Here is a 15,724-nt window from a genome sequence, read left to right as displayed (position 1 = left end):
GGGCATGGGCGTGCTCCAAGGAGGGCTCTTGCTGGGGTTTTTCTCTGGCTCCTATATATTTCCTTGGGTTTGGAAAAGAGCAGGCTTTCTTTCAAAGTATTCCGTTTCCGATCTCTTTCCTGACTTTTTCCAAGGCTGTGCCTGTGTCCCCCATCCAGTCCCTTTTCTGGATCTTTCAGGGGTTTCGTGTCCTTACCCTATTCTGTCTTTTCCCCAGATTTCCCAAGCTAGTCCCCTCCCCCTTTGTAGTTGCCATTTTGGCTTCTACTGCGCATGCACCCAGTGAAAGGAATTTCCCTCCTCTGTTAATCTGGGGGACTGGTGCAGGTTGCTCCCTGGGGTGACTGAAAAGCATCTGCCCGAGTGACTGAAACTGTCCTTTTCTAGTTTATTTGGCTTAATCAGATGTCTGATTCCGTTTGCTCCCTTCCTTTTTGTTAATGTCTAACCAACTGCCTACTGTAACATGACCACAATAGAATTAAATTGGAAATCAGTAACAAAGCCCCCTGGAATACTGCCAAATATTTGGAAACTAAGCAACACACTTCCAAATAACTAACTCATGGGTCAAAGGAAAATTAAAACCAAGAAATTTCAAAATTATTTATTAACTCATTTAAAAATAACAATCCATTACATATTAATATAACCAATATGTTAATTGGGAAAATAACTTTCCCAAAACAAACCAAAAAAATCAAAATAAATGGAAATTTCTACTAGCCCAGATAGCATAACAGGGACTGCATTTATTTTCCTTCATTAATAAACTAGAAAACCAGATTAAATGTATGAAACAATGGTTTTTTAGATATTGGGGAAAAGTAGCACAGGGCTGTGATTCCTGGGAGAAAGAAAACAAAGTGGTGAGCTCCCCAGTGCCAGAGCTTACTACCTGTTGGCAGTTTTCAGGCATTGGATGGAGGACCCCCAAAATAATCTGGTGGTATCACTGAGTAGGTAAAATAGAAGTGAAAGGTGTGGGAGACCAAGGTGTCTAGAATTTGTGGGACAGTTTACCAGAGAGGAGAGAGCCTCAGAGAAAAGAGAGCTCTAGAAAGATCCTGTTAAGCTTTTGGCTGCGGAGCAATCTACACATGAATGAGAGGAAAGTGCCTGAGGCTTGGGAGAGACTACTTGAAAGGATTAGCTCCTGAACAATTTCTGGAGCTCACACTGTGCCTGGAACAGCTTGAATCCACCACAAACCCTAGTACAAAAAAACTCTTATAATATATAGGGACATCAAGCAGAATCCTCAGAAAGGTATTATTACTTTAGCAATAATCTACCTAAGGGCCAGATAATATTTTAGGCTTTGCAGGCTACATATGGTCTTTGTCAAATGTTCTTGCTTGTTAACAAATCTTTATAAAAATATAAAAAACATTCTTAGCTAGAGAGTCGTACAAAAATAGGCCATAGGTTGGATTTAGCCTTTGGGCTGTTATTTGCTGACTTCTTTAGACTAATGGTTGTATTAATTTTCCCTAACAAAAAGATTTTTTAAAAATAGACTTGGTTTATAGCAAAATTGAGGAGAAAATACAGAGTTCCTGTATCTCCCCTGATCCATAGATGCACAGTCTCTCCTACTATCAAGATCTCTCATGGGAATGGTACAATGACATGTCATTATCACAAAGTCCATAGTTTACATTAGGGTTCACTCTTGGTGTCACATATTCTCTGAGTTTTAACAAATATATAATGACATGTATCTACCATTATCATATCATATACAAAGTAGTCACTGCCCTAAAAATCCCCTGTATTTGCTTTATTGATCCCTCTTTTCTCCCTAGCCCCTGGCAACCACTTATCTGTTTACTGTCTTTATAGTTTTTTCTCTTCCAGAATGTCATATAATTGTAATTATACAGTATGTAACCTTTACAGATTGTTTTCTTTCTCAGTAATATGCATTCAGGTTACTCTATGTCTTTTCATGGTTGGAAAAGTTCATTTCTTTTTAGCTTTGAACAGTATTCCATTTTCTGAATGTACCATAGTTCATTTATCAATTTACCTACTGAAGGACACCTCGTTGCTTCTTCTGGCAATTATGAAAAAAGTTGCTTTATGTTTATGTGCAGGTTTTTTGTGAACATAAGTTTTCAGTTTATTTGGATAAATACTTAGGAGTGTGAGTGCTGGATCATAAAGTATCTTTAGTTTTGTAAGAAATTGCCTTTTAAAATCTTTATACCATTTTGCATTCCCACCAGCAATGAGTAAGAGAGTTCCTGTTGCCTTGCATCCTCACTGGCATATGTGTTAGTGATTTGGAAGTTTGCCATTCTGATAGGTGTGCAGTGGTATATTGTTTTTTAATATGCAATTATCTGATGACATAATGATGTTGAGCATTTTTTCATATGGTTATTTGTCATCTGTGTATCTTTTTAAAAAAATGTTTTTATTGATTTTAGAGAGAGGAAGGGAGAGGGAAGGGGAAAGATAAACATCCATGAGAGAGAAACATCCATCTGCTGCCTCCTGTATGCCCCCTACTGGGGAATGAGCCGGCAATTTAGGCATGTGCCCTGACTAGGAATCAAACTGGTGACCTGTTGGTGCATAGGATAACACTCAATCCACTGAGCCATACCAGCCAGGCTGTATATCTTTTTCCATGAAGTGTCTGTTCAGATCTTTTGCCCATGTTTTAATTGGGTCATTCATTTTCTTCTTGACTTTTAGAAGTTTTTTGTATATTTTGAATTATAGTCCTTTATCAGATATGTCTTTTGCAAATATTTCCTTCTGGTCTGTGGCTTGTCTTTTCATTATCTTGATAATCTGCCCTATTAAAATTTGAAAGCAAGCCTTGGAATGATTCAGTTGATTCCAAGTGGCTTGATATCCTTCAGAACAAAATACAATATAGTTGAAGGATAGAACAAAATCTAGCAACCAAGAGTATAAAATTAATAGTATTTAGTATCCTATTGAAATGATCAGGAATTCAGAGAAGCAGAAAAATAAGATCCATGGAAAGGAGAAACATTAATTAATAGAACCAGACCCAGAAATGACAGAGATGATGAAACTAGTAGACAGAAATGTTAAAACAGCATGTATAAATATTCTCCATATATCATGAAGGAAGCATAAAGTGGGGTCTTGCTGAGGTGAGAAATGGATGATATAAAAATGACTGAAGTGGAATTCCTTATATGACAAACATACCTGAATTGAAATATACACTGGATGAAGTAAAAACAGATTTAATTTGCATTCCCTGGAACAAAATTCCAGGCCCAAATGGCTTCACTGGTGAATTATATGAAACACATAAAGAAAGAAAGAATAGCAATTCTACACAAATTCTTCTAGAAAATTGAAAGGGAAGGAATACTTTTTATTCATTTTGTTGAATAAAATTTAGTTGGCTAAAGTTTCCATGAAACTAAATACCAGACGAAGACAGTATAATAAAAGTTCTGACCAGTATTCCTCATGAGCACAGATGCAAAATCCTTGACAAAATTTTAGTGAATGGAATCTAGCAATACATAGAAAGGATAATACATCATAAACAAGTGAGATCCTAAGAATACAAGATTGCTCTGGTCGGTGTGGTTCAGTTGGTTGAGTGTTGTCCCATGCACCAAAAGGTCACTGGTTCGATTTCCATCAGGGAATGTGCCAGGTTTGTGGGCTCGATTCCCAATAGGGGGCATGCAGGAGGCAGCCACTGTTTCTCTCCCTTTCCCTTCCTGTCTCTCTCAAATCAATAAAGACATTTAAATAAATAAATAAATACTTTCTCAATAAGTTTGATTTTAAAAATTTAGTGAGAAGAGTGGTACAGTGGTATCTCGGTTTTCGAATGTAATCCGTTCCGGAAGACCATTCGAGTTCGGAAACGTTCGGAAACTGAGGGATCACAGGTGGCAGCAAGGCCTCAGGATCTTGCCCTCAGCGGAAGCAGTGTAGCAAGTTCGACTTCCGAGGCGTGCTCGAAAACCGAATCATTTCCTTCCAGGTTTATGGCGTTCGTAACCTGAAATGTTCGTCAACAGAGACATTCAAAAACCGAGGTACCACTGTATTTTCTATTTTTGTAAGTCTCTTTAATGTCTTGCTTAATAAAAGACACCTCAATTCTTATACCAGCTTCTACATTTCAGCTGCCACCCTGTGTTATTTTGATCAAAGTGTATGAAAAATATCCAGCCTGTGAGATAGGTAATTGGAACTTACCATCATTTGTTGGTTATTTGGAAAATATTGGTTCATCGAAGTCCAAATGTTTGCATATTTCATTTATTATTGTAATACTAAAAACCAGCATTCCTAATATCACCATGCATCTCATCAGAAAAGTGTTGGGAAGCTGTCAAGTTCACAGAGCATCTCAGTGGTGTCACTGTAGAGGGGGGTGAGTCTGTCCACTCTTGGGAGAGCTTGGTTTTGGTCTTGTACCCCTGTGGGTTTACAGACAGACCCAGAAACACTGGCTATAAAAGATGGTCTGAAAAAGAGTAGTTAAGGTGGTCAGAGAGTGAAGGGCTTGACTTGGGACTAGAAAGATTGTGATATTTCAACTTGGAGAGGCAGAGAGTATCATACGATTCAAGTATTATAAATCTTGAAGAATATGAGTTGGTTGAATGTGGGCTTATTCATCAGCTCCCACAACTATCTGAGCCACTTAAAGCTTTTGAGAGGTAAATTCAGGGCTATTTAACCAGCAGAATTGAGAATTTAAAACTCTAAAGTACTCCTTGCCAAATGGCAGTACTCCTAGATGAGGTGAAGAGATGGGTATGAACAGGTTAGTCATAATCTTTTAGCAATGTTCTTTTTTTCCTTTTTAAATTAAAGTATAGTTGATGTACAATATTATATTAGTTTCAGATGTACAACCTAGTGATTCAACATTTATATGTCTTATGAAATTGCTTTTGGAGCAGGGATTATTGGACTTCTTGGGCCAAAGCCAGAGCAGTGGCTGCCATTTACTTTTTGGTTTCAAGCCTAGGTGTAGGAGTAATTAGATTTAAGAAAGAAAATCTTTTAATCCTGATTAAAAGGGATTTTATTGCTTCAGAAGATAAAGTCATTAAGCCTCCTTAACTGTTAATGAGATTACTTTAGCGAGTTTCTTGTGTAATTCTTAAATCTGCATCCAAAGGTACACTGTGGAGTGGCCTTAGGAAAACCACTTACACTTGGTCTAAATAAATTCCAGAGACCCAGTAGTGCGGTGTTACCCTTGCCTAACAGAAACTACCTTGGTGTGAGCCCATTTATATCTTTGATTCTGGGAAGCTGAAGAAGTATAAAGTAATTATCCCCAAAGGCATAGAGTTAAATAGGACTTGAAAGAAATCACCTAGCTTGTAATCCTAGGATCTTTCTTATTTCTAAAGAGCTAACTTTCCAGTAATCTTTATGGCCAACTTATATTTCTTTGGCTGAAATTTTATTTTATTTCTTTTGTTAATCCTCACCTGAGGATAATTTTTCCGTTGATTTTTAGAGAGTGGAATGGCAGGGGTGGGGCATTGATGTGAAAGAGACACATTGATTGGTTGCCTCCTGCATGTGCCCGGACTAAGGCTGGGGATGAACCTGCAACCCAGGTACGTGCCCTTAACAGGGAATTGAACCCATGACCCTTTGGTGTGTGGGCCGATGCTGCAACCGCTCAGCCACACTGTCCAGGGCTCTTTTGCTGAAATTTAACCAGCATCTTATTTAAAATTTACCGGACACTTTATAACCCAACACCTTGGTTTTACTGGGAGTTTTTATAGACATGCCATACACATAAATGTATTGAAATTAGGAGCAGTCTCTCCCTAGTGTCCAAAGAACAGTTATATTTATTGCTCAGGAGTATTAAAATGAATGTGCAAATGGAAGTAAATCTGGCTTCTTCCATAGTGGGGAGGGAAGTCCGTTGAACCCTCACCAGCCAGGATTTTGCATGTCTAGACAAGAATTTTTCATTGCCATCAGTTATCTACAATTTACAGAGCTGTACCATCACTCAAAGGCAGTGAATTACTGGAATCCTGGAAGGGTAGTTCTAGAAAATGCATAATTTTGTAAAGCACAAAATTTCCCCTCTACTCAGTTATTCTTAGTATTGTGCTACAGGGAAAGTATGGGTTACTGTATGAAAACAGTCTCAAAACTTTGTTTTAATCATTTGCAGTATGATTCTTTCTAAAGTGTATTTTTACAGGATTTATGTTATCATTTTGAACTATGGCTTCAGTGTTTAAGGGTGCTAGATAAGTAAAGTGCAACCTCGGTTATTTGAACTATGGTTCAGATCACAGATAGATGTCAAGTCATGTGCTAGCAATGACTGGCTACTCTTTATTGAGTGAATTAATGTACATTACTAATGGTGACCTAGAGGTGAGGCTTAAATTATCTTCAGAGGTGTTATGAGGTGGATTGGTGGAGGAGGTGTCTTAGATTGTTAAAGGGGTCCTGATGGGAAACAGGCAAGACGTGTGAAGGGGAAAAAGGGACTCAAAATGGATATTCTCTGTTTTTAGAATCCAACTTTCCTAGAGGCTTCTGCTTTTATATTTGATTAATAGTCTTCATCTTAGTATTCTTTTGTGCCTTAGAAATTAGAATGGTGTCTTAGGAATTAGAAGGTGTCTTTTGGAAAGCAGTATCTTTCATGCTCTATCAAAAGCCTTTCTAGAGTATGGGGTTTGGGAAGAAACCTACAGTAACAAACTGGGAATGTCATGTTTCCATGTTTGTGTCTGAGGAAGGGAGAAGATAGAAAGGAAAGGCTTCCACAGTCTCCCGGCCCCGTGTATTCTTATGCTTGCCAGTTTTTTAATTTATTGCAAGTGATTCCCAAGGTGCAACTCGTGAGCGAACTGTACACTTTTTGATACTCATTGTTTGTTGGTTAGCGATGAATAACTTCTATAGTACTTGCTTCACTGAGAAGATCATTTCAATTTTAGGTAAAAAACATCAGAGTGAATTTCAGCTTCTGGTGGATCAGGCCAAAAAAGGATACAAGAGAACTGTTGAAATGTCAAAAGAAAAAGTAACAAAAAAAGAAGATGAATCTACAGAAAAGCTCTTCTCTGTCTGCATGGGTAAGAGACTTTAGTTAAAAACAGAAGTAATGTTGAATTTTACTATTCATTTTAATATAAAAGGAAAATTAAACCAAAGGAATTTACTTTGTACTTAATAGATATTTGAAATGGGAAAAAGTATTTTTAGGCATATAGCAACTATTGAATGCAAATTAGATTTATAACTCTGGAAAAAATTACTGGGAGGATGTCCTGAGACAGTTCCTCAAAAACCCGTCTTCCTTTCAGTTAATGATAAATCAGAAGTTTCTTAGTTCCTTAAATTTGAAGATGTTTTCTAGGTATAGGATTTATTGCTGCAGATCCTACAAAGAATACATTATTTTTGTTACAGGTCTCTGGTATTTATTTTGGATGGAGCCTTCTGCTAAAATATCGAAAGCCAATAGCACATTTCTTAATTTTGACCCACTTGAAAATTTCAGATTAATATTGTATTTCTATTGTCCAGTAAACAAAACAGAATCACAATGGAGGAAAGTGCACAAGAAAATTCCTTATTTTTTCTTTATCGTGGTAAAATATATATGACATACAACTTATTTATTCATTTAAATTTTTAAAAATTGATTTTTAGAGTGAGGAATGGTGGGGATGGGGTGGGAAGAAAGAGAGAAACATCGATCAGTTGCCTCCAGAACATGCCCTAACCAGGAATCAAACCCACAACCTTTCGATATATGGGACAACACTCCAGCCAACTGAGCCACACTGGCCAGGGCAGCATAAGATTTATTATTTTAACCGCTCTTAAATGTACAGTTCACTGGCATTAAATATATTCACAATGTTGTGTAACCATCACCACTTTCTATACTCAAAACCTTTTCCTCATCTCCAGTGAGAACTCTGTAACCATAATAGTAACTCTCTCTTCCCCCAGCCCCTGGTAATTCTACTTTCTGTGTATATGAATTTGCTCTTCTAGGTACCTCATATGGGTGGAATCATATATTTCTTCTTCTGTGTCAGTTTATTTCACTAAGCATGATATTTTCAAGGTCATCAAGTTGTAGCATATATCAAAATTTCAGTACTTTTTATGGCTGAATAATATTTCATTGTATGTATAGACCACATTTTGTTTATCCATTCATCTATAGTGGGTTATTTCACCTTTTGGCATTTGTTTATAATACTGCTATAAACATTGGTTTTCAAGTATCTCTTTAAGTTTCTGCTTTCCATTCTCTTGGATATATACCTAGAAGTGGAGTTTCTGGTTCATATGGTAATTCTGTATTTACCTTTTGAAAAACCACCGAACTGATTTCCACAGGGCTGCATCATTTGCATTCCCACCAGCAGAGCTTGGGGATTCCAGATTCCCTATAACCTCACCAACGTTTGTTTTTTCTACATAGCCATTGTGGTAGGTATGAAGTAGTATCTCATTTTGATTTTGATTTGCATTTTCCTAATGCTTAGTGATGTTGAGTATCTTTTCATATGGTTATTGGCCTTTTGTTTGTCTTCTTTGGAGAATGTTGAAGTCCTTTGTCCACGTTTCAGTTCGGTTGTTTAGGATTTTTTGTTCTTGAGTTTTAGGAATTCTTTATACTGGATATTAATGCCTTATTATATATGTGATTTGCAAATGTTTGTAAACCTTTTCATGGTAGTCATTTTGCTTTCTCAAAAGTAGTATCTTTTGATGCATATAAGGTGCTTGATTTTGATGAAATCCATTTTATCAATTTTTTCTTTTGTTGCCTGTACTTTTGATGTTACATCCTTGATGTTGTTTCCAAATCAGTGTCATGAAGATTTCCGTTATGTTTTTTCCTAAGAGTTTTATGGTTTTAGCTCTTACATTTAAGCTATGGTCCATTTTGAGTTAATTTTTATGTATGATGTAAGGTAATGGTTCAACTTTATTCTTTTGGATATAGATAATTCAGTTTTCTGAGCAGCATTTGTTAAAAGACTGTCCAAAAGACTATCCTTTCCCCATTGAGTGCTCTTGACGTCTTTGTTGAAAATCAGTTGATCACATATGTGAGAGTTTATTTCTGTTTTAATTATTGTAGCTTTGTAATAGATTTTTAAGTTGATATAAGTCCTCCAGCTTTATCCTTCCTTTTTCAAAATTATTTTGGCTAGTTGGGTCCCTTGAGATTCCATGTGAATTTTAGGGTGGATTTTTCTATTTCTGCAAAAAGTCCCATGAGATTGCATTGAACCTATATTGATTGCTTTGGTTAGTTTTGACATCTTAACAATATTGTCTTCCAGTCATGAATGCAAGATAATCATTCATTTATGTATCTCTTCTTTAATTTCTTTCAACAATGTTTTGTATCTTTTTACCTCCTTAGTTAGGTTTATTCCCAGGTATTATATTTGTCCTAAATTCTGGAGTCATTTAGTAGGTTGTTGCCTGAATATATACCTCATGGTCTTTTGAACTACTTGGATTTGTTCATGCGGTTGTTAAAGGATAGTCTTAGGAAGTAGTTTAGCTCCTGAGAAAATCTGGTTTACTGTCTCAGATTAGGAGGACATTTTTGTTTATTGGTTGAATCTCTTGAAAAGGATTAATTGCTTGTACTCAGGGGTTATGTATTACACAGGGTGGGGCAAAAGGAGGCTTACAGTTGTTAAGTACGTGAGTTTATTCTTTTATTATGATGTATTCATTATTGTATTCACCATGCAAACAACTGTAAACCTCCTTTTGCCTCACCTGTCTGTGTATTGCATATAAATACTGCTCTCTCTGGGGTTCACAGATGAGTGCTGCTGGTAGATTGCTGTGCATGAACGCGCATATCTGGGAGAGGTAGGGAGTGTGAGAGAGAGGAAGACAGACTCACAGACTGGTTGAAAGACTGAGCTTTGTATGACATCACACAAATGTATGTACTGTGTAATTTTCGCTCTTTAGAATCAACTTGCTCATTGAAATGACAATATAAATTTTAAAAGATGTGTCAAGTAAAACCTTCATTTATTTTGTTGCATGTGTTTGGGGAAGTTTGATGTCAGAGCCTCATATTTTGAGACTAATTTGAAATCTTCTAACATCTGTGGACAGATATGAAGGACAACTGACTGGCCATGTCCACAAATTGTTGTATGATGTTTGTCCCCAAGAGGGAACTTATCTAATATAAGCTTATAAAAGAGGGGAAGGTTGTAAAACAGATGCCAAAATAAAAGCTAGTCTTAAGTTGAATAGGATTCTGTTCCCTCGTTTGCCAGTGTGATTGCATTTTACTGGCCAGTTGAGTGATAGAGTTGCCTGGGTTTACTGAGTTCACTGGGTGATTGATTCCTCTTCACATGACCCTGCGTGTGTCTTTACAAGAGGAGATCCTGGGTGTTGTCCTGGTCACTTCTTTCTTCCTTTTCTCAGGTAAACATTAGAGGGTAATGATTAGGCTTATTGAAAGCCACACAACATCAGGAGCTTAGTTTTAGAAATTGTACTCGTGTAATACATGCTGTTCTCCAGTATAACAAAAACTTCTATAATTGTTTCTGAAAAAATCCTGACTATATATGGACTTTAACAGCTTTGGAGAAGAATTTGTCTTATTCTTGTCCCATAATTTTTCTCTCTTTAGCAAAGCCCTTACATTTCTCTTTGTTTTGTTAATCCTCATCGAGGATACTTTTTCCATTGATATTTAGAGAAAGAGGGAGGGGGAGAGAGAGAGAGAGAAACATCAACGTGAGAGAGACACATCCATTGGTTGCCTTCAGCATGCTCCCAGTAGGAGTGGGGATGGAACCTACCACCCAGGTATGTGCCATTCCTTGACTGGGAATCGAACCCTAGACCCTTTGGTCTAACCCCTGAGCTACACTGGCCAGGGTGATGATTCTTTTCCATGTCCTTTGTTTAAGGTCGATTGCCTCTGTAAGCACACTGTATGAGTGATGTGTGGAAACTGTGCCTCCCTGTGAAACTCATGAAAGGGGCTCTATCCTGTTAGCACTCATGAACTGACTCAGTTCCTAATCTAAAAGACGGCACAACTGAAATCCCAGCCAAGTTCTGAAACAGTTTGTGAGGGACAGTTCTGAGCACTGAAGTTATTATTTCTGTACTCAAATCTGCAGATATTTGGTCATACCTGTATGTGACATTGTTGCAGCCTGTAACGTTAGCTGCAACAAGAGACTTCAGAAATGGTGAATATGACAAGGGGTACATGTGACAAAAATATTGGATACGTCGGATTAGTTTTTCTTTGCCAAAGTGAATATTAGATTCATTGTAACAGATTTAGAAAAATGTCCAGATAGATTCACTCCATATAGTAATCAGTGACAAATATTGTGATCATTTTATTAATTGAATCTTTAATCCCTTTTTGTTCTGCCTCTTATGTTTATCAGTGCTTTCCGACCTGTGAATATGCAGGAATTCTTTAGTAATACTATAAATAGAGGCCACATTAGAACTACAGGGTTCTCCCCACTCCTGTTTCAAGGGAAATTTTGTTTTTAAATTAATGAATCCAGAAATACATGGGGTGGACAATATAATTAGATGACACCATTGTAGTATTGATTCTGATTCTCTGGCTGTCATTAGAGTTTTGGAATCAATGTTAAATAAACTTCTATTTTACTAAGTGCAAATAGCAATATTAAGTGTTGTGGAAATAAATACGCAGAGGTTGTAGGTTTTAAGGTACTCTTAAACGTTTCCTTTTTTTCTTCTTTTTTTCATTTTAGAACAAGAAGATGATAAAATGAAATTCTCAGCTGTGCCCTTGGTAATAAACCACCTCCCCCCGGAGAGACTGGAGCCCGATAGACCTGATGACTCTTCTAGTTGTACTGATATTCAGGAAGACGCTCTTTCTTCATCCGAATCCGATTCATTCAATAGGTAAGACACTCGTCTATTTCCTGTGCGTGCCAAGATGGATGCGCACAGATAATTAAAAAATAACTTTGAGGCCTGATGCAGTACGTCAGTCTTCCATTTCCATCTCCTTTTACTGCTTGGTAACTTTCGCAATGATAGCAAGGCAGTGCGTGGGAAAGATTTTGCAGCAATCCTAGGGTGGCTTTGTTTTCTGCCCTGTAGCCTTTATATAGCTATTTTTCCTGCAGTGGAAATACTTCCAAGAGTAGGATAGGCAATGAAATTTTTTGCAAGACAGTGAATGAAGGAGATAAAGATAACTATACTAGACAATAGTGAGGACCAGAAAGGCAGTGCATAAGAGAGTAAAACAAAAACAAAAAGAATTTAATTGAGCAAGTAGAATCAGTAAGGAAACTTTAAAAATGAGAGATTTGGAGGTAAGTCATTTTCCAAATGATTTTTTAAAAGATATTTTAAAAAGATGAATTTTAACGGAGGACATATAGTGTTAGATCATGACATATATGCCATTTTATGTTCTGGTATTTCACGTTGTATGAGAAATACTATTCATGTTTCTACCTCATCTTAACAACTGTTTTTTCTTAATGGATGCAATGTTTTGTTGTATTTCTGTGCCATAGTTGACCAAACTCTTCAATTTCTGTTGGATAGCTGCATTTTCTCTAGTGTTCTCCTTACATACTAGTGCTGTGGTAAAGCTCTCCCTACATACTCTTTGATACTTGTTTAATATTAAAATTGTTAACAGTGCTCTAGAACAGCGACTTTCAACCATTTTCATCTCATGGCACACATAATCTAAGTGCTAAAATTCTGCGGCACACCAAAAAAATATATTTTTTGCCGATCTGACCAAAAAAAGTTGTAATTCATGCACACTGTACGGCTGTTGCTGTGTCAGCTGTTGTCATTTTTATGTTTGGCAGTCTAAGGCAAAAGAGGTCAGTGCCCCTGACTAAATAATCAGGTGTTACATGTTTTAAAAATTCTTGGAGTTGAAAATTACTGCTCTAGAATGATGGATTATGTCTAATCTGAATCATCAAATTAAGAAAAAATGTTTTATAAGAGGAGCATACCCAGGGACTCGATGCTTTCCTACGGGTCCTGGAAACAGTTTCCAATTGTTCAAAATCGAGTATTAGGAAGGGAAAATCTCTTCTCATCCCTAATGTTTCCAAGATCTAAAACATTATATCTCAAGTGGGGTAAGGGAGAAACATGTGGTAGCCTGAGTGTTCTCCAGGAGGGTGGTAATGCTGCAGTTACTCTAGATAAGGATATTTTTGCTCATCCAGGGAGTAGTATGTATTTTTAAACACAAGTCTTATAGGGATGCCGGATAGAAATGGACGAATACCACGTCCCAGGAGAGTAAGAGTTAGTTTTTAACCATAGTCACGGGACGCCTGAATGTTTCAAATGCTGGGGTGAAACGGGACATTTTTATGAAGTTGGAGTGGGAATGGAGGAGAGTGAAAGGAGAAGCACATGGCAGCCAGGGAATTTTCTGCTGGGAAGTAGGATGAGCTTGTAGAAGGTCTTGCTTCAGACAGACTTATTGACATCATTGAACTGTGAGAGGATTATCAAACCATTAAAAAAATTTTTTTAATGTAAGCTTTTACATTTTATTTCACATTTTAATTCATTATGCTTACATATATGTTAATGCACCCCCACACACATGATCAGTAGAACTACCTACTAATTGCAAATTGTTAACAGCTTTTAAAAAAAATATGTTTTTATTGATTTTTTTAGAGAGAGAGGAAGAGAGAGGGAGGGAGAGAGAGAAACATTGATAAGAGAGAAACATTGATCGGCTGCCTTCTGCATGCCCCCTTCTGGGCACCAATGGGAACTACCAAGGCAGAGATTCCAGTTGAAGAGAAGAACATGGTTTGGTTTTGCATATGCTTTATTAATACAAATGGGGTATTGTAAGCTTTTGCCTGTATCTCTTGCCCAGGAGAATTCAGGAGTATATGCAGGCGTTTCAGAGCTCATTGCACCTCTGAGCACCTGCTTGCCAAGCACGCTGGCCTGTTGCTGCCAAGAAGGGAGAAGGTGAGGATGTCTGGGCTGTTGAAGTGATAGACAGTGTTGTGGGGGGAGAAAGGGACAGATTATCCAGAAAGCTCTGGGACAAATGGTCCACAAACTGGTGGGAGAAAATGTGCTTGTTGATTAGAAACAATTTACTTTTTTTCCTTGTGTGGTAATAACCAAAGTGCAAAGTAATTCATCATCAAACTAAGTTTATCGACATACTAAATTAAAATATTGTACCCTTGGGCAGAAAATCTCAAGCACAGAACTACCCATAGTTCTTTGATGGTCAGTAATGTACTTTTATTACCCTGCTTTGTTTCTCCTTAACAGAGAAAAGAGCACTATTAGTGGGCCGTGTGTATGTGGACATCCTCTCCCACCTCTGGGGTTCCTCTGCTGGGTGTGGCAAAATAAGCCTGCTGGGGCTTTTTGTTTGTTTGTTTGTTTGTTTTTTGAAAGTCATTAGAAGTTCCTTATTAATAGGTGACAGTATTGTGTGACTTTTGATTCTCCTTGGACATCTTTTAAAAAAAATAGCCAACCTTCTATTTGGCACATCTAAATGTGCTTCCTTATGCTTAAGAATTAGAAAATAGTATTTTGAAGTGTACTTACCTGTAGTGTTTGATTTGTACTGATGTGTGGACCTTAAATATTTCTCTAATATATATTTGCTGTAGTTTCTCAGTGACTTATTTCAGATGACTTTTCTCTCTTCCTACACATGTATAGCGTAGCATAATTTTGTCTGTCACGTTAGTTATGTGTCCAGTCTGGCACATATGAATCAGGTTTCTCCCTGATGCAGTGGGAGATTATAGGCAAGGCTGAAACTGTCTGTATGGTACTAGATTGGAGACCTTCATATGAACTGATGTTTAGCTTAATAGAGATTCAGATGGATACATATAGAGATGTTGATAGACCTGTGTGTATGAGTTAGCTAGTGTACACACATGTAGTTCCTTACTCCATCAGCTGCCAGGGCCAAGCAGCAAGGGCTCCACAGTTGCACGAGCACACCTGGTGCACTGATCTTGGCTCCTGACAGCTTTCTCCAGTATAAGGAGCCAGCACTTCTTGAAGCAATGGCTGATTCCATGGCTGGGGCAGGAAGTAAGGAAGTTCTAGAAAAAGTAAGAGAGACAGAGAGGGAGGGGAGAAGAGAAGGGAAGTAAAAAGAGGAGAGAACAAAACCTGACAGCCACTATCTCAGCCAGGAGATAACTTCAACAGCAATGTTATGTTGTTGATGGCATGTTTTCTTTTTTTTTCTTTTTTAAATATGTTTTTTATTGATTTCAGGGAGAGGAAGGGAGAGGAAGAGAGAGAGATAGGAACATCAGTGATAAGACTTAAGAGTCATTGATTGGCTGCCTCCTGCACGCTCCCTGCTGGGGATGGAGCCTGCAACCTGGGCATGTGCCCTGACTGGGAATCGAACCAGTGATCTCCAGGTTCTTGGTTGAAGCTCAACCACTGAGCCAGCCAGCCGGACTGATGGCATGTTTTCTTGATATTCTGGGATGGGAATGGCATTCTCCCTTTGTGGTTTTCCTCCCCCAAACTCAATAACCTCAGTCAAATTGTGAGAAAAACATCACACTCCCAGAGGGTCATTCTATAAAATATCTGACAAGCACTTCTCAAAACTGTCAGGATCATCAAAAACAAGGAATGTCTGAGAAGCTGTCACAGTCTAGAGGAGCCTAAGGAGATA

At 37.6% G+C, this 15,724-nt stretch overlaps 1 protein-coding gene across 5 annotated transcripts in view; it reads left to right on the top strand.

The window, feature by feature from the left end:
* The window catches only part of RAD18 (RAD18 E3 ubiquitin protein ligase), a 77,421-nt gene that overhangs the window by 37,269 nt on the left and 24,428 nt on the right, over positions 1-15,724 (top strand). For all 5 annotated transcript variants that reach the window (XR_014000443.1, XM_081160676.1, XM_081160678.1 and 2 more), the window contains 2 exons: positions 6,957-7,094; positions 11,787-11,943. Coding sequence is in view for 4 of the 5 variants with exons in the window: in XM_081160676.1 (XP_081016802.1) it covers positions 6,957-7,094; positions 11,787-11,943 (295 nt within the window). In the remaining variant the exon portion in view is untranslated. The remainder of the gene's footprint in view (positions 1-6,956; positions 7,095-11,786; positions 11,944-15,724) is intronic.

This window comes from Miniopterus schreibersii, assembly GCF_964146895.1.
Source record: "Miniopterus schreibersii genome assembly, chromosome: 15".
NCBI lineage: Eukaryota > Metazoa > Chordata > Mammalia > Chiroptera > Miniopteridae > Miniopterus > Miniopterus schreibersii.
The sequence above is the reverse complement of the archived record's forward strand: the minus strand, read 5'-3'. Positions and strand labels throughout refer to the sequence as shown.